General features: G+C 48.9%; 1 protein-coding gene and 1 long non-coding RNA gene across 3 annotated transcripts in view; both read right to left on the bottom strand.

Annotated features, from left to right (window-relative positions):
- The window catches only part of dhx16 (DEAH (Asp-Glu-Ala-His) box polypeptide 16), a 59,146-nt gene extending 56,398 nt beyond the window's left edge, over window positions 1-2,748 (bottom strand). The window contains exons 1-2 of one of the 2 annotated variants that reach the window (XM_087979439.1): window positions 2,634-2,748; window positions 1,221-1,428 (exon numbers count right to left, since the gene is read on the bottom strand). In XM_087979439.1, the coding sequence (XP_087835565.1) occupies window positions 1,221-1,418 (198 nt within the window). In that variant the 5' untranslated portion in view covers window positions 1,419-1,428; window positions 2,634-2,748. Of the gene's footprint in view, window positions 1-1,220; window positions 1,453-2,633 lie in introns of both variants that reach the window. The other variant, XM_087979438.1, reaches the window with a different exon arrangement.
- A 9,120-nt stretch (window positions 2,749-11,868) lies between these two features.
- LOC148140589 (uncharacterized) lies at window positions 11,869-16,382 on the bottom strand. The gene is made up of 3 exons (XR_015752947.1): window positions 15,970-16,382; window positions 14,499-14,593; window positions 11,869-12,999 (listed from the first exon to the last, which is right to left on the bottom strand). It is a non-coding gene; the product is annotated as an uncharacterized LOC148140589 (long non-coding RNA).
- Between the last annotated feature and the right edge of the window lie 3,159 nt (window positions 16,383-19,541).

Here is a 19,541-nt window from a genome sequence, read left to right as displayed (position 1 = left end):
AATGGTAGGGCCCTGGGGAGTGTTGTCTAACAGAAAGACCAGGGCACTCAAGTCCCTTGAAGGTGGCGTCACAGGTTGACTGGGGGTGACAAACGTGTTGGGCACGCTTCATCCTTCATCCATCAGTGCATTGAGTATAAGAGTTAAAGGAGAAAGTGAGGGCTGCAGATGCTGGAGATCGGAGCTGAAAATGTGTTGCTGGAAAAGCGCAGCAGGTCAGGCAGCATCCAGGGGACAGGAGAATCGACGTTTCGGGCAAAAGCCCTTCTTATAAGAGTTAAAGCCTCATTTTGCAGACATTGGTAAGGCTACGCTCAGATTTTGGTCAATTTGCCATAGGGACAATGCTATGAAACTGGAAAACGTGCAGAAAAGGTTTACAAGGGAGTTACCAAGACTCCAGGGTTTGAGTGATAAGGAGAGGCTGGGTGGACTGGGACCTTTTTTTTTTCGCCCTGGAGTGCAGGAGGCTGAGGGGTGGCCTTATAGAATTATGAGGGGCAAGAATAAGGTCAACAGTCTTTTTCTCAGGGTAGAGGAGTTCAAACATGGAGGGGACAGGTTTGAGGTGAGAAGGGAAAGATTTAAAAGTGACCAGAGGGAGGTGCGCATATGGAACGAGCCACCAGAGAATGCAGTAGAGGCAAGCACAATTACAATTTAAAAGACTTTTGGACAGGTATATGGATAAAGGACGTTTAAAGGGATATGGGCCAAATGCAGAAGGATGAGACTAGTTGAGTTCGGGAGAACTGGTCGGTATGGACGAGTTGGGCTGAAAGGCCTGCTTCCGTGCTGTATGACTCTGGGTATAAATGCTGAAACTCCATTTGTAAACAGCACAGGGCTGATCCTGTGTCACATGGACTGCAGCCAAGGTTCAAGGATGTGGTGCACCATCTGCTTCAGCAAATTAGGGACAGACAGCGAATGCTGGCTTAAGCCAGCGGCACCCACATCCCACCAACTGGTGCTAAAGATTTCAGGTTAGCAATGAACTGATAAAATGGAAGAGATGGTTTCCCCTAAAAGGCACTGTCCACCGTACTGGCTCAAGAGAGGAAGCAAGACAAGGTGTAACCGACAACAAGTCAAATTTAGGAGCCCAACAGCCTGCAACTCCTGTCACCCTGGACATGCCACGACCCAGCCTTGAACCGAACCCAACCCACCCTGTGCAGTAAGAGTCCCTCGCCACCAACCTTCCCCCCAGCACCCACCTTCGTCCAGAGCTCGTCTGCGAAACGTCGGACTCCCTGTGTGATGTCGATGGTTCCCGTCTCCTCCAGGCGCCGGATAAAGTCTGCCACGCTGTCGCTGCGCTGGGCAGTGCCAATCAGGAACTGTGCCACGTACTTATCGCTCAGACCCAGCAGCTGGTGAAGCTCATCGTTCACCCACTTCTCCAACGAGGCCATGGTGGTGTCTCTTCAAATAGTGAGCAAGAAAGCTCTTTTCAAAACCAAAACAAAAAGCCTGTCAGGAACTGGGGAGGGATAAATCAGTCAGAAAACGCAGCTAGGACGAGTATGGTTGGAGCAGACCCTGGGGTTTAAATGGGGTCTCGGGGCTAACGGAGAATCTGCTTAATGGGGACCCGGCCAGGAATAAATGGGAAACCCAGCTAATGGGAACTTGGATTGATTGGGGAGCCCAGCTCGTGGGCAACCTCAGGTAGATGTAAAGTTGATTAATGGGGATGAGGGGTAAATAGGAATTTGTTCAGTGTAAATCCGAGGCAAATGGGAAACCTGATTAGGGGGGACTCGGGGAAAATGGAAACTTGTTTAATGGGGACCCGGGGTAAATGGGAAATTCAGTTAATGGGGACCCGGGGTAAATGGGAAATTCGGTTAATGGGGACCCGGGGTAAATGGGAAATTCAGTTAATGGGGACCCGGGGTAAATGGGAAATTCAGTTAATGGGGACCCGGGGTAAATGGGAAATTCGGTTAATGGGGACCCGGGGTAAATGGGAAATTCAGTTAATGGGGACCCGGGGTAAATGGGAAATTCGGTTAATGGGGACCCGGGGTAAATGGGAAATTCAGTTAATGGGGACCCGGGGTAAATGGGAAATTCAGTTAATGGGGACCCGGGGTAAATGGGAAATTCGGTTAATGGGGACCCGGGGTAAATGGGAAATTCAGTTAATGGGGACCCGGGGTAAATGGGAAATTCGGTTAATGGGGACCCGGGGTAAATGGGAAATTCAGTTAATGGGGACCCGGGGTAAATGGGAAATTCGGTTAATGGGGACCCGGGGTAAATGGGAAATTCGGTTAATGGGGACCCGGGGTAAATGGGAAATTCGGTTAATGGGGACCCAGGGTAAATGGGAAATTCGGTTAATGGGGACCCGGGGTAAATGGGAAATTCGGTTAATGGGGACCCGGGGTAAATGGGAAATTCGGTTAATGGGGACCCGGGGTAAATGGGAAATTCGGTTAATGGGGACCCGGGGTAAATGGGAAATTCGGTTAATGGGGACCCGGGGTAAATGGGGACTCTGGTTAATGGGGACTCTGGTTAATTGATGACCTTGTGTAATGGAGACCCAACACTAACAGGGTTCACAGTAAATGTACATGTTGCTGTTTGTGGCCAGAGGCACAATCGCTGACCACACTCACCGTCTCCGGCCAACAGGCTCCACCCGGACCAACTAGGCCTCTGTCCCGACCAACCCCACAACAGCCCGCATGCGCAACAACCCCTGGGTCTCCGGCTCCCGACACCGACAGACAGCAGAGGGAGAGGGGCGGAGACCCCGCCTGCAGCGCCGCCTCTGTCCGGGAGGGAAATCGACGGAGACTCCGCCTGCAGCGCCGCCTCTGTCCGGGAGGGAAATCGGCGGACACTCCGCCTGCAGCGCCACCTCTGTCCGGGAGGGGAAATCGGCGGAGACTCCGCCTGCAGTGCCACCTCTGTCCGGGAGAGGATTTGGCGGAGTCACCGATATCGTGCCGCCTCCTCAGTCCGGGAGGGGAATCAGCGGAGACTCCAGCTGCAGCGCCGCCTCTGTCAATAGACAATAGGTGCAGGAGTAGGCCATTCTGCCCTTCGAGCCTGCACCACCATTCAATATGATCATGGCTGATCATCCTTAATCAGTATCCTGTTCCTGCCTTAGCTCCATAACCCTTGATTCCACTATCTTTGAGAGCTCTATCCAACTCTTTCTTAAATGAATCCAGAGAGTGGGCCTCCACTGCCCTCTGGGGCAGAGCATTCCACACAGCCACCACTCTCTGGGTGAAGAAGTTTCTCCTCATCTCTGTCCTAAATGGACTACCCCGTATTTTAAGCTGTGTCCTCTGGTTCGGGACTCACCCATCAGCGGAAACATGTTTCCTGCCTCCAGAGTGTCCAATCCTTTAATAATCTTATATGTCTCAATCAGATCCCCTCTCAGCTTTCTAAACTCAAGGGTACACAAGCCCAGTCGCTCCAGTCCTTCAGCGTAAGGTAATCCCGCCATTCCAGGAATTGACCTCGTGAACCTACGCTGCACTCCCTCAATAGCCAGAATGTCTTTCCTCAAATTTGGAGACCAGAACTGCACACAGTACTCCAGGTGTGGTCTCACCAGGGCCCTATACAGCTGCAGAAGCACCTCTTAGCTTCTATACTCAATCCCTCTTGTTATGAAGGCCAGCATGCTATTACCTTTCTTCACTACCTGCTTACCGTCATTGACTGGTGTACAAGAACACCCAGATCTCTATGTACTGCCCCTTTACCTAAATTGATTCCATTTAGGTAGTAATCTGCCTTCCTGTTCTTGCCACCAAAATGGATAACCATACATTTATCCACACTAAACTGCATCTGCCATGCATCTGACCACTCATCTAACCTGTCCAAGTCACCCTGTAATCTCCTAACATCCTCCTCACATTTCACCCTACCACCCAGCTTAGTATCATCAGCAAATTTGCTAATGTTATTACTAATACCATCTTCTATATGGTATTTATGGAGTTCAATGTAGGTAAGTGTGAGGTGATTCACTTTGGTAAGAGTAACAAAAAGATGGGTTACTGGGCTAATGGCCGGATACTTGGTAGTGTGGATGAGCAGAGGGATCTTGGTGTCCATGTACACAGATCTCTGAAAGTTGCCACCCAAGTAAATAGTGCGGTGAAGAAGGCATATGGCGTACTGGCTTTTATTGGTAGAGGAATTGAGTTCCGGAGTCCTGAGGTCATAAGACTCTGGTGCGGCCGCATCTGGAGTATTGTGTGCAGTTTTGGTCGCCATACTATAGGAAGGATGTGGAGGCACTGGAATGGGTGCAGAGGAGGTTTACCAGGATGTTGCCTGGTATGGTAGGAAGATTGTATGAGGAAAGGCTGAGGCACTTGGGGCTATTTTCATTGGAGAAATGAAGGTTTAAGGGTGACTTGATCGAGGTGTACAAGATGATTAGGGGTTTAGATAGGGTTGACCATGAGAACCTTTTTCCACATATGGAGTCAGCTATTACGAGGGGGCATAGCTTTAAAGGAGAAAGTGAGGTCTGCAGATGCTGGAGATCAGAGCTGGAAATGTGTTGCTGGAAAAGCGCAGCAGGTCAGGCAGCATCCAGGGAACAGGAGAATCGACGTTTCGGGCATAAGCCCTTCTTCAGGAATGGGCTTATGCCCGAAACGTTTCGGGCATAAGCCATTCCTAAAGAAGGGCTTATGCCCGAAACGTCGATTCTCCTGTTCCCTGGATGCTGCCTGACCTGCTGCGCTTTTCCAGCAACACATTTCCGGCATAGCTTTAAATTAAGGGGTGGTAGGTATAGGACAGATGTTAGGGCTAGATTCTTTACTCAGCGAGTCATGAGTTCATGGAATGCCCTGCCAGTAGCAGTGGTGGACTCTCCCTCATTATGGGCATTTAAGCGGGCATTGGATAGGCATATGGAGGATAGTGGGCTAGTGTAGGTTAGATGGGCTTGGATCGGCGCAACATCGAGGGCCAAAGGGCCTGTACTGCGCTGTATTTTTCTATGTTCTATATCATTAATATATATTGTAAAAAGCTGGATTCCCAGCACTGATCCCTGCGTTACCCCACTGGTCACTGCCTGCCATTCCGAAATGGAGCCGTTTATCACTACTCTTTGTTTCCTAACAGCCAGCCAACTTTCAATCCAATCTAGTACTTTGCCCCCAGTACCATGCGCCCTAATTTTGCTCATTAACCTCCTATGTGGGACTTTATCAAAAGCTTTCTGAAAATCCAGGTACACTACATCTACTGGATCTCCCTCATCCATCTTCAGGGTTACATCCTCAAAAATTCCAGAAGATTAGTCAAGCATGATTTCCTCTTCATAAATCCATGCTGACTCTGACCTATCCTGTTACTACTATCCAGATGTGTCATAATTTCATCCTTTATAATAGACTCCAGCATCTTCCCCACCACTGAGGTCAGACTAACTGGTCTATAATTTCCTGCTTTCTCTCTCCCACCTTTCTTAAAAAGTGGTACAACATTAGCCACCCTCCAATCCGCAGGAACTGATCCCGAATCTATTGAACTCTGGAAAATAATCACCAATGCATCCACGATTTCTCGAGCCACCTCCTTCAGTACCCTGGGATGTAGACCATCAGGTCCTGGGGACTTATCAACCTTCAGGCCTAACAGTCTCTCCAACACCAATTCCTGGCAAATATAAATTCCCTTAAGTTCAGGTCCTTCAGCCACTGTTACCTCAGGGAGATTGCTTGTGTCTTCCCCAGTGAACACAGATCTGAAGTACCAATTCAATTCTTCTGCCATTTCTTTGTTCCCCGTAATATATTCCCCTGTTTCTGTCTTCAAGGGCCCAATTTTAGTCTTAACCATTTTTTTTGCCTTTCACATACCTAAAAAAGCTTTTACTATCCTCCTTTATATTATTGGCCAGTTTACCTTCGTACCTCATTTTTTCCTGTGTATTTCCTTCTTAGTAATCCTCTGTTGTTCTTTAAAAGCTTCCCAGTCCTCCGTTTTCTCACTTATCTTTGCTATGTTATACTTTTTCTCTTTTAACTTTATATGTTTCTTAACTTCCTTCGTCAGCCACGGCCACCCATGCCTCCTCCTAGGATCTTTCTTCCTTTTTGGAATGAACTGATCCTGCATCTTCTGCATTATACACAGAAATATCTGCCATTGTTCCTCCACGGTCATCCCTGCTAAGGTATTGCACCATTGAACTTTGGCCAGCTCCTCCCTCATAGCTCCGTAGTTCCCTTTATTCAACAGAAAAATTGTCCGGGAGGGAAATCGGCAGAGACACCAATACTGTGCCGTGTCTGTCTGGGAGGAGAATCGGCAGAGATTCCCCAAACAGCGGCGCCTACGTACTGTACGGAACTGTTCAGAAATGACTATCTCCAGCAAGAGAGAATCCAAATATCTCCTCTTGACATCCAATGGCACCACCATCATTGATTCACTCACTGTCAACATCTTACGGGTTACCATTGACCACTACTCGATTGGACTAGCTGGATGAATAGTGTGTGCCCAAAGGCTTGGTATTGTGCAGTCAGTAACTCACTTCCTGGCTCCCAAGGCCTGTCCAATTCAGTAGTGTGACAAAGTGCACCCCACTTGCCTGGATAAGTCCAGTTTCTAACACTCAAGAAGCTCGACACCATCCAGGACAAGGTAAAAACAATGACTGCAGATGCTGGAAACCAGATTTCTGGATTAGTGGTGCTGGAAGAGCACAGCAGTTCAGGCAGTATCCGAGGAGCAGTAAAATCGACGTTTCGGGCAAAAGCCCTTCATCAGGAATAAAGGCAGAGAGCCTGAAGGGTGGAGAGATAACTGAGAGGAGGGTGGGGGTGGGGAGAAAGTAGCATAGAGTACAATGGGTGAGTGGGGGAGGGGATGAAGGTGATAGGTCAGGGAGGAGAGGGTGGAGTGGATAGGTGGAAAAGGAGCTAGGCAGGTAGGACAAGTCCGGACAAGTCATGGGGATGGTGTTGAGCTGGAAGTTTGGAACGAGGGTGAGGTGGGGGAAGGGGAAATGAGGAAGCTGTTGAAGTCCACATTGATGCCCTGGGGTTGAAGTGTTCCAAGGTGGAAGATGAGGCGTTCTTCCTCCAGGCGTCTGGTGGTGAGGGAGCGGCGGTGAAGGAGGCCCAGCACCTCCATGTCTTCGGCAGAGTGGGAGGGGGAGTTGAAATGTTGGGCCACGGGGCGGTGTGGTTGATAGGTGCGGGTGTCCCGGAGATGTTTGCTAAAGTGCTCTTTTAGGAGGCGTCCAGTCTCCCCAATGTAGAGGAGACCACATCGGGAGCAACGGATACAATAAATGATATTGGTGGATGTGCAGGTAAAACTTTGATGAATGTGGGAGGCTCCTTTGGGGCCTTGGATAGAGGTGAGGGAGGAGGTGTGGGCGCAGGTTTTACAGTTCCTGCGGTGGCAGGGAAAGGTGCCAGGACGGGAGGGTGGGTTGTAGGGGGGCGTGGACCTGACCAGGTAGTCACGGAGGGAACGGTCTTTGCGGAAGGCAGAAAGGGGTGGGGAGGGAAATATATCCCTGGTGGTGGGGTCTGTTTGGAGGAGGCGGAAACGTTGGGATCTGGGACAAAGCAGCCCCCTCTATTTGCACCATATCGGCAAACACTCTCTTCCCTCCACCACCGATGCTCAGTAGCAGCAGTGTCTACTCTCTACAAGATGTGGTGCAGCAATGCACCAATGCACAGCATTCAAACTCACGATATTCAGTACCTGGAGGTGGGCGGCATGGTGGCACAGTGGTTAGCACTGCTGCCTCACAGCGCCGGAGACCCGGGTTCAATTCCCGCCTCAGGCGACTGACTGTGTGGAGTTTGCACGTTCTCCCTGTGTCTGCGTGGGTTTCCTCCGGGTGCTCCGGTTTCCTCCCACAGTCACAAAGATGTGCAGGTCAGGTGAATTGGCCATGCTCAATTGCCCGTAGTGTTAGGTAAGGGGTAAATGGAGGGGTATGTGCTTCGGCGGGTCGGTGTGGACTTGTTGGGCCAAAGGGCCTGTTTCCACATTGTAATGTAACCTAATCTAATCTAATACAGGTATGGGAGCACAGCCACGTGCAAGTTTCCCTTCAAGATGATCCCACACTCTGACTTGCTGTTTCACTGCTGCCTGATCAGAAACTGGAACCTTACGGCACCATCGATGTCTCCATAACCACACAACCCACCACCACATTCTCCAGGGCAGTTAGGGATGGGCAGTAAATGCTGGCTCAGGCACTGACATTCCGTGACCGAATAAGAGAAAGCCATACTAGAAACTGGAAGCAGTGGCCACTGCCCATTTCACTCAATGCAGTAAATGGAGCCAATCAAGAGTAAAGGAAAGTCAGAGCCAAACTGAAGGAGGGCAGAGCGGCACTTGGCAAAGTAGAATAAAGAACTATGGATACTGATAATCTGAAACAGAAACTCGGCAGGTCTGGCAGTATCTACAAAGAGAGAGAAAAAAACAGAGTTACCATTATGTGCCCTTGAGCCTTTGTCAAAACATGACAATGTATCCAGTTTCTGGTGTTGGGTGAAAGAGAACTTTTGGTGAATAGGAGTTAGAAGCTGAGGAGAGACCAAATCAAGGAGAGTTGACATAAAACCATGATTTGAACGTTCAGCTTTTATTTTGAATTTTCTTTGTGCATTTGTGTATTCATGAGCTTAGTACTTCAACAGCATTAGGATTACGGACTGTTCTTCACAAGTGGCTGTACATGGAAATACATCTGGTTTCACTGGTCCCACTCTGATTACACTCAGCCCCAAGAGAAACATTGCCCCGTGAGCGTTAGCAGCGTGGTTTAGTGAGGCACAACGCACTTGTACAGCTCAGTATTACCTGATGCAGGAAACTGGAATCGGGCACACAGAAGGGGGTCGGTCCATTGTGCCCATTGAAAATAATACCAATTAGATCCACCTCCCTGCTCCATCCTTATTTCTTCTTCTTTTCCAATTGCCTTTCGAAAGTGATTTTACTAGCCTTTGGGGCAATGCGTCCCAGGTCATTGTGCAAGAAACGCGGTTTCAACCTCAAGGGTTGGGCAAGACAGTGCATTAGTCAGAGGTAAATGTAGAGTGATAGGACGGGGAATGGGTTTGGGTGGGATACCCCGTTGGAGGGTTGGTGTGGACTTCTTGGGCTGAAGGGCCCATCTCCACACTGTAGGGATTCAAGATAGTCTGGTTAATTTTCATTCTGCTCCCACTCTGACCTTTCTGTTGTCAGCTTGCTGCAGTGAGTGATGGAACCCAATGCACTTCATCCCTTGCTCTACACTCAACCTTAGCCACCACCATTTCAGACTGCAGTCTCTGCCTTCGCTTTGCAGCTTTCCCCCCCCCAGGCCCACCTCTCCCACTTTCAGTCGGCCATGGTTCATCACATATCCGCCAGGGAACATCTTTTGTTCCTATTCATTACCACTCCCTTGGGCCTTTTAATTGTTTAATGCATCCTGCTGTCCACCATGTCACACAAGCATCCCCTTTGGATCTTTCTTAACACTCCATTCCATGGAAGTTGTTGACCTGAGAAAAGGGGACGAACCTTAGCAACAGGAGTATTCTATTCAGTCCATCGGGCCTGTCCCTCCGTTCCATACGATAGTGGCTGACCAAACCCTTTTACCCAACCCCATCCCCATAACCCTGGCAGTTGCCGATACTCAGAAATCTAACAATCTCCACCTCAAACCATACTCCCCATGGCTCTCTGTGGTAGGCAATTTCACAATCCTGTTGTTTGGAACTCTGGAGGATACGGGGCCCACTTTTCCCAGACTCTCTTTCCCAGGAGCAAGTCTGGTGAACCTTTGATGTACTCCTCCTACGGCAATAATACTAAAACTGCACACAATATTCAAGGCGCAATCCAACCAGCGATCCAGGTTGGAAGGACAGTTCGTAGAGTCATAGAGATGTACAGCACGGAAACAGACCCTTCGGTCCAACCCGTCCATGCCGACCAGATATCCCAACCCAATCTAGTCCCACCTGCCAGCACCCAGCCCATATCCCTCCAAACCCTTCCTATTCATATACCCATCCAAATGCCTCTTAAGTGTTGCAATTGTACCAGCCTCCACCACTTCCTCTGGCAGCTCATTCCATACCCGCACCACTCTCTGTGTGAAAATGTTGTCCTGTAGGTCTCTTTTATATCTTTCCCTTCTCACCCTAAACCTATGCCCTCTAGTTCTGGACTCCCCGATCCCAGGGAAAAGACTTTGCCTATTTATCCTATCCATGCCCCTCATAATTTTGTAAACCTCTATAAGGTCACTCCTCAGCCTCCGACGCTCCAGGGAAAACAGCCTCAGCCTGTTCAGCCTCTCCCTGTAGCTCAAATCCTCCAACCCTGGCAACATCCTTGTAAATCTTTTCTAAACCCTTTCAAGTTTCACAACATCTTTCCGATAGGAAGGAGACCAGATTTGCACGCAATATTCCAACAGTGGCCTAACCAATGTCCTGTACAGCCACAACATGACCTCCCAACTGTTGTACTCAATACTCTGACCAATAAAGGAAAGCATACCAAACACCTCCTTCACTATCCTATCTACCTACGACTCCACTTTCAAGGAACTATGAACCTGTACTCCAAGGTCTCTGTGTTCAGCAACACTCCCTAGCACCTTACCATTAAGTGTATAAATCCTCGTCAGTTATTCTGAATTCCTATTTCTCTATTTATCTAATTTATTGCTGGACTTTATTCTTCTAATTATTTTTTTCCCAAGGAATTAGTACTTAAGATTCTGCACCGTGCTACTTAAGGTGGCACTATAAGTGGCAACTTGTAAACGTTTCCCTGTAGTCATGTGATCACATGTGACAGTACAGCTAATTCTTGTTCTAACCAAGCCCCGATACAACTGAAACGAGACCTCATTACTCCTGTACTCAAATTCATTTTGCAGTAAAGGCTGACATTGTATTAGTCTTCCTAACAGCTTGCTGCGCTTCCAGTGACCGATCAACAAGGGGGTCTCTGTGTACATCTAGACTTCCCACTGCACCTACCATTTCAGAAATGCCCTGCTCACCTGTTCCTCCTATCATGGTGGATAATCTCACCTTTTAACAGATGATCTTCCATCTTGCCTGTTCTTGCCCATTGACGCAGCCTGCCCAAACCCTCCTGGGATCACTGTATACCTCCCTCACCACACACATTCCCAATTAGCGGAGAGGTGGAAAATGTAACTGCGGTGGCCCGTTCCCGATGGCGGGATAGCATATACGGGTGCTGTGGCCGCTCTCTGACTTCTGTGAAAATGGGACATGTTCCGGCTGCGTGTGCGGGAGGACCCGGACGGGAGGGACCTCGCAGCAGTGAAACACGCCGTCTGCTGACTGTGCAGCAGGAGCAGGTGCCACGTGCCTCCCGCAGGAACAAGTAAACCCCTCCTCGCAGACACAGCTGGTCGGACGGTGGCTCAGGGGTTAGCACTGCTGCCTCGCAAAGCCAAGGACCTGGGTTCGATTCCAACCTCGGGTGACTGTCTGTGTGGAGTTTGCACATCCTCCCCGTGTCTGTGCGGGTACCCTCCGGGTGCTCCGGTCTCCTCCCACAGTCTGACGAAGCGCAGGTTAGAGCGGATTGGCCAGGCCCTGTAGTGTTTAGGGGTGTGCAGGCTAGGTGGGTTAAAATCCCTACAGTGTAGAAACAGGCCCTTCAGCCCAACAAGTCCACACTGACCCTCTGAAAAGTTACCCACTCGTATTACTCTACATTTACCCCTGACTAATGCACCTAACCTACACATCCCTGAACACTATGGGGCAACTTTACACGGCCAATCCACCCTAACCTACACATCTTTGGATTGTGGGAGGAAACTGGAGGAAACCCACGCAGACATGAGTAGAATGTGTAAACTTCACACAGACAGTCGCCTGAGGCTGGAAATGAACCTGGGTTAGCCATGGGAAATGTAGGGTGGGATGCTGTTCAGTGGGTCAGTGTGGACCCAATGAACTGTGTAGACTGCTTCCACACTGCAGGTGTTTCTATGACTCAACTCCCTTAACACGAGATTTAATCTGCAGCTCAAATCTCTTTTTGAACTTACATTTCAATTGTAAATCATTCCCATTACATTTGTTTCACTTATTTCTTTGCATATGTTGTTATTATTTGCTGAGACTAACTTAGAGCGCTAACTGTACTGGCACAGCTCAGCCTTCCCACACTTCGATGGTTAAACAGGAGTTCGGGTCATTTCCTCCATTGTGGAAGAAATAATGTCGTGGGCTTTTTTTTTAATTGCAAAAATATACTTCATTCATAAAAATCTTTTGGTGCCTGTGCAGTTGGTGATGCCATTATTATGTATACATTGCATGTCTTTACATACAGAGATCAAACTGAGTCACTTAAATTTACAAGTCTGTTTGTTAACCAGGAGAAAGTGAGGACTGCAGATGCTGGAGATCAGAGCTGAAAAATGTGTTGCTGGAAAAGCACAGCAGGATTCCTGAAGAAGGGCTTATGCCCGAAACGTCGATTCTCCTGCTCCTTGGGTGCTGCCTGACCTGCTGCACTTTTCCAGCAACACATTTTTCAGCTCTGTATTTTAACCATCCAGCCTCTTGGTGTTTAGCTGAGGCATCAGTGGAGCCCCATTACCAAGTGGGCCCCACTCGTTCTTCATTGGCAGGCAGATGTTACACGGTGGTCTTTCCCCACCGCGCCTTGGCGGCAGCTGCCCCAAGCTTCAGCGCGTCCCTCAAAACGTAGTCCTGGACCTTGGAATGTGCCAGTCTGCAACACTCAGTCGGGGTCAGCTCTTTCAGTTGGAAGATCAACAGGTTTCGGACAGACCAAAGAGCGTCTTTCACTGAGTTGATGATCCTCCAGGCACAGTTGATGTTCATCTCAGTGTGCGTCCCGGGGAATGAGGTGGGTTTTTTCTGTTCACTCCTCGTTGCAAAGGTAAGGACAGTGTCTTTTTTTTAAAAGAAAGACTGCGGACTAGAATGAGGAAGGGTTATTTTAAGATCACTGTTTGAAAGGCTGGCTAGTTGTCTTGAAAGCCAGTGGGCTGATAGCCATTGCACAGCAGACTTATGAACAACTACGTGAACCAACCTCAATTGAAGCTGCAGTTACAGATGATTAGGAATTGAGGGCTGTCCAGCTTTTGTTGGCAACACGATTTTGATTGGTCTACGGAACAATGACTGGTTATCGATGCCCGTGTGATTGGTTCTCAGACAACTGAGCAGCTTGGAACTGGAGAGTCAGATTTGAAGAGTGTATGGTGCTGGAAAAGCACAGCAGGTCAGGCAGCATCTGAGGAGCAGGAGAGTCGACGTTTTGGGCAGAAGCTCTTCATCAAGAATGTGTTATTGGCGGGGGCAAAGGATGCTGAGAGATGTTTAGGAAGGTGGGAGTGGGGGGTAGGGGAAGGTAGCTGGGAAGGCGATAGGTGGATGCAAGTGGGGTGGGATGGTGATGGGTCGGTGGGGAGGGTGGAGAAGGGAGTATGTGAGAAGAAAGATGGACAGGTAAGTCAGGTCAAGAGGGCGGTGCCGAATTGGAGGGTTGGATCTGGGATGAGGTGGGGGGGGGGGGGGGGAAGATTTGGAAACGAGTGAAATTGACGTTGATGCTGTGTGGTTGAAGGGTCCCAAGGTGGAAGATGAGGTGATCTTCCTCAAGTCATCAGGTGGCTAGGATTTGGCGTTGGAAGAGGCCCAGGACTTGCACGTCCTTGAGGAAGTGGGAGGGGGAATTGAAATGTTCGGCCACAGGGCGGTGGGGATTGTTTGGTGCATGTGTCCAGAGATATTCTCTGAAATGTTCCGCAAGTTGGCATTCTGTCTCCCTGACATAGGGAGGAAAGTGAGGACCAGGGGTTGGGTGGGGGGCAGGGGGTTTGTTGTTGAGGTGGAGGGGAAACGGGGTTCTGTCCTTGTTTTAGGTGGAGGGACAGTGTTCCAGGGTGGAGGTGCGGGAAATGGAGGAGATACGCTGGAGGACATTGTTGATCATGTGGGAGGGGTAATTGCGGTCCTGGAAATAGGAGGCAATCTAGGATGTCCTGGAGTGGAATGGCTCCTCCTGGGAGCAGATACAGCAGAGGCGGAGGAATTGAGTAAGGGATCATGTTTTTATGATTAAATAGGGTGGGGTGTGGGGGAGGGGTGTGGGAGGAAGTGTAGTCCAGCATCAACGTCGACGTCACTAGTTTCCTCATCTCCCCCCCCCCACCACCTCGTCCCAGATCCAACCCTCCAACTCGGCACTGCCCTCTTGACCTGTCCTACCTTTCTCCTTTCCCACCTAACCGCTCCACCCTCCCACCGACCCACCACCGTAACCCCCCCACCTTCATCTACCTATTACATTCCCAGTTACCTTCCCCCAGCCCCAAACATACCCCTCTATTAATCTCTCCGCCTCCCCCCCCCACCCCTTCCCACCCACACATTCCTGGTGAAGGTCTTATGCCCAAAACATCGACTCACCTGCTCCCCGGATGCTGCCTGACCTGCTGCGTTTCTCCGGCGCCACACTTTTCGACTCTGACTCTCCAGCACCTGCAGCCCTCACTTGCTCTCGACTTGGAATTAGTAACAGGTTACAGAGAAAGAGAGAGAGAGAGAGAGAGAAAAATGTTCATTTTTGCTCAAGAGCAGTTTCTCTGTTCTTTGCAGTTCACTCACTGTAAACCTTAAGGAAACCAGTTTTTCATTCCCACATTAGTTATGAATTTTAATCAGTTAGTCAGTGTACAATGTTGATAGTTTCCGTGGAGCTATTTAATTACTTGTTATACACAATGGTTCCCGATCAGTGCAGGAACCTGGTCCATGCTTTGTTTAAATCTGGTCCTGAAAGTCGGATAAATTGGGGAACTTTATGTTATTTACAGAATCGTTAACTTCTGGATGACTCTGGGAATAGCTGGGCTCGATGTCCAGCACCCTTCTAGGTGAGATTGAAACATTGTCAGTAAACCCAGAGCCTCAGTGGGGACTCCGCGGCATGGTTAGGGTGAGTAGCCAAGGTCTATGTCCCAGGCTAGGAGAGTCAAAGACTAGAGGGCACAACTTTAAGGTGAGAAGGGAAAGATTTAAAAGGGACCTAAGGGGCAACGTTTTCACGCAAAGGGTGGCGCAAGTATGGAATGAGCTGCCAGAGGAAGTGGTGGAGGCTGGTACAATTACAGCATTTTAAAGGCATCTGGATGGGGACGTGAATAGGAAGGGTTTGGAGGGATATGTGCCAAGGGACGAAATTAGGTTGTGATATCTGGTCGGCATGGACAAGTTGGACTGAAGGGTCTGTTTCCTTGCTGTACATCTCTATGACTCTATGATTCTGCCAGCCAAGACCTGGAGATGGGCATATGTGGACAATACTGATGCCAGTCTTTGGACGCCTCACTTTTTTACCTTGTCCATGCAAGACCTACCCTCACCCCACGCAGGACACTAAGCCTTCCTCTTTTCTGCCTCTCCATGACTGCGTATTCTTTCCTCCTTTCGATCCCTGTTCCACTTCTGCAAGCCATTGACCCGACACCTGAACACTACTCCACTGAGCTGGAAAGTTTGTTTTCAGACGTTCCGTCACCATACTAGGTGACATCGTCAGTGAGCCTCCGGGTGAAGCGCTGGTGGTGCGGCCTGCTTTCTATTTCTGTGTTTAAGTTTCCTTGGGCTGGCGAAGTCATTTCCCATGGTGATGTCACTTCCTGTTCTTTTTCTCAGGGGGTGGTAAATGGGATCCAAGTCGACGTGTTTGTTGGTAGAGTTCCATTTCGAACCAGAACTCTACCGGAATCCAAAGCCATGCCACCAGTGCTTCTTCCGCAGGCTCGTTGATGATGTTCCCTTGTATGATGACGAAACGTCTGAAAATGAACCTTCCAGCTCAGCAAGCAAACCTACATCCAGAGGCTCAACCTGAGCTACAAATCTTCTCAAAACTCACCAACGACGCCATCTTCAGGTCCTTCCCGATACTTATAAAACCCGGGATTCTTTCTGTTCTCTGTCTCAGGCTTCCAATGCCTCGAGGGATTCATATACATCCTCCCCCTCAGTGTCCTTGTCACTTTAATATTTTTCTGTTAAGTTCACACAGTCTCTCTCCAAGTTGTGTCAGTTCAGCCTTCTCATCTGCTCCCTGTCGACCCAGTTCACCAGCCCCATCTTGAACTCCAAAGCGAAATGTTGTGGATTCTGGGAAGCTGAGACAGGAAATGAAAGGGCTGGAAGGAAAGTCAGGTCTCAAAGCAGGATCTGGGAGAGATAGGAGTGAGCGTCGGCTTTTTGGGTCGATGATCTTTCATCAGAATGATGTGATGTGTATTGTCGAACGGATTGGTCTCAATACTGACTTGTAAAGACATGTGCGATCTCCTTGGAGATCCTCTCCACTTTAAGCCAGTGGTTAGTGGTGTCGATAGTAGTCATGACTTGGAGATGCTGGTGTTGGACTGGGGTGGCATCTCCAAGTCATGACTACTATCAACACCACTAACCGCCGGCTTAAAGTGGAGAGGATCTCCAAGGAGATCGCACATGTCGACACAGACATCAAGTTTCTACACACCCCAGTCCAACACCGGCATCTCCAAATCGTGACTTGTAAAGACACTGGGGACACTTCCTCCTTCAGTCTGAGAAACAGCATCCTGTCAGTCTCCCTCTCTTTCTCCCTCTCCACATCCCAAAGGTGTGCAGGTCAGGTGAATTGGCCGTGCTAAATTGCCCATAGTGTTAGGTGCATTAGTCAGGGGTAAATATAGGGTATGGGACCGGGTCTGAGTGAGTTACTCTTCAGAGGGTCAGTATGGACTTGTTGGGCCAAAGGGCCTGTTTCCACACCGTAGGGAATCTAATCTAATCTAATCTAATCTCTCTTTCTCCCTCTCTCGCCTGTTTCCTTTGCTCGGATCCCTCAATTTTTTCCAACACTTACATCAAACCCCTCTCAACCTTCTACAAGGAGAACAGCTCCCCCAACCTCTAATTTGACTGAACTTTCATGAAGCATGAAATAGCCCGTTGCACTGGAAAATAGCAAATATAACCGCTCTGTTCAAGAAGGGAGGTAGTCAGAAAACAGGATGCTATTGGCTTGATGTCTGTTGGGGAAGGTGTTCATGAGATTATAGCTTTGATAAATGTGAGGCAATCAGAGAAGTATCAGAAAGGGTTTTATGCAAGGGAGATCATGTTTCACCAATTTATCGGAGTTTCCCCAGTATCTAATTGGACTGAACTCCCAGCTTCCCGAGTCTATCCATCAGGCTGAACTCCCAGTCACAACTTCCCTCATCTGTCCGTCAGACTGAATTCCCAGCTTCCCAAGTATCTAAATCGGACTGAACTCCCAGTCACAGTTTTCCCGGTTTATCCATCGGACGGGATTCGCTCATCCCTGGATCTGTGGAGAGTTCCTGCACTTCCCCAGTGCCTTCAAATCCTTTCCAAAGCACAGAGCCCGAAACTGGGCATGACACTCCGGCTGAGGCTGAACTGTGAGTTTTTTTTCCCCTTCGTTCATTCATAGGATCAGCATTTTTTGCCGAGAGAGCAGTTAAAAATCAACCATGCTGTGGATCTGGAGTTGAAAAGTGTGATGCTGGAAAAGCGCAGCAGGCCAGGCAGCATCCGAGGAATAGGAGAATCGACGTTTTGGGCATAAGCCCTTCTTCATGTGGACCTGGAGTCACATGTAGGCCAGACTGGGTAAGGCTGGCGGTTTCCTTCCCTAAAGGACATGAGTGAACCCGATGGGTTTTTCTGACAATGGATTCATGGTCATGATTAGGCTCTTGATTTCAGATTTTTGAAAATTGAATTCAAATTCAACCAAAAGCCATGGTGGGAATTCAAACCTGGGGCCCAAAATGTTATCTGGGTCTCTGGATTAACAGTCCAGTGATAATACCACTTGGCAATCACCTCCCCCCATATAATCAACTTTTATCCTAACTCCCTGACGTTGGACTTTATGCAATTCTTTATAAGTCGCGGAATCATTTTTACATTAGGATTAAACCTCGCCACAACATCGTGGGCCAAAGGGCCTGTTCCGTGCTGTACTTTTCTAGAACATAGAACATAGAAGAATACAGCGCAGTACAGGCCCTTTGGCCCTCGATGTTGCGCCGATCCAAGCCCACCTAACCTATACTAACCCACTATCCTCCATATACCTATCCAATGCCCGCTTAAATGCCCATAAAGAGGGAGAGTCCACCACTGCTACTGGCAGGGCATTCCATGAACTTACGACTCGCTGAGTGAAGAACCTACCCCTAACTTCAGTCCTATATCTACCCCCCTTAATTTAAAGCTATGCCCCCTTGTAATACCCGACTCCATACGCGGGAAAAGGTTCACACTGTCAACCCTATCTAACCCCCTAATCATCTTGTACACCTCAATCAAGTCACCCCTAAACCTTCTTTTCTCTAATGCAAACAGCCCCAAGTGTCTCAATCTTTCCTCATACGATCTTCCTACCATACCAGGCAACATCCTGGTAAACCTCCTCTGCACCCGTTCCAGTGCCTCCACATCCTTCCTATAGTATGGCGACCAAAACTGCACACAATATTCCAGATGCGGCCGCACCAGAGTCTTATACAACTGCATCATGACCTCAGGACTCCGGAACTCAATTCCTCTACCAATAAAAGCCAGTACGCCATATGCCTTCCTCACTGCACTATTTACCTGGGTGGCAACTTTCAGAGATCTGTGTACATGGACACCAAGATCCCTCTGCTCATCCACACTACCAAGTATCCGACCATTAGCCCAGTACCCCATCTTTTTGTTTTTCTTCCCAAAGTGAATCACCTCGCACTTAGCTACATTGAATTCCATTTGCCACCTTTCTGCCCAGCTCTGCAGCTTCTCTATATCCTGCTGTAACCTGCCACATCCTTCCTCACTGTCAACAACTCCTCCGACTTTCGTATCATCCGCAAACTTGCTCACCCAACCTTCTAACCCCTCTTCCAGGTCATTTATAAAAATGACAAACAGCAATGGTCCCAAAACAGATCCTTGCGGAACACCGCTAGTGACGGTACTCCATGAAGAAACTTTGCCATCAACTACTACCCTCTGTCTTCTTCCATCCAGCCAATTCCTAATCCAAACCTCCAACTCACCCTCAATGCCATATCTCCGTATTTTCTGCAGTAGCCTACCATGGGGAACCTTATCAAACGCCTTACTAAAATCCATATATACCACATCTACCGCTTTCCCCTCATCAACCTCCTTCGTCACCTTTTCAAAGAATTCAATAAGGTTTGTGAGGCACGACCTGCCCTTCACAAAACCATGCTGACTATCCTTGATCAACTACTACCCTCTGTCTTCTTCCATCCAGCCAATTCCTAATCCAAACCTCCAACTCACCCTCAATGCCATATCTCCGTATTTTCTGCAGTAGCCTACCATGGGGAACCTTATCAAACGCCTTACTAAAATCCATATATACCACATCTACCGCTTTCCCCTCATCAACCTCCTTCG

The sequence above is a fragment of the Chiloscyllium plagiosum genome, unplaced genomic scaffold (assembly GCF_037043375.1).
Source record: "Chiloscyllium plagiosum isolate Xiang-an unplaced genomic scaffold, Cpla_swu_hap1 HiC_scaffold_35, whole genome shotgun sequence".
Taxonomy (NCBI): Eukaryota; Metazoa; Chordata; class Chondrichthyes; order Orectolobiformes; family Hemiscylliidae; genus Chiloscyllium; species Chiloscyllium plagiosum.
The sequence above is the reverse complement of the archived record's forward strand: the minus strand, read 5'-3'. Positions and strand labels throughout refer to the sequence as shown.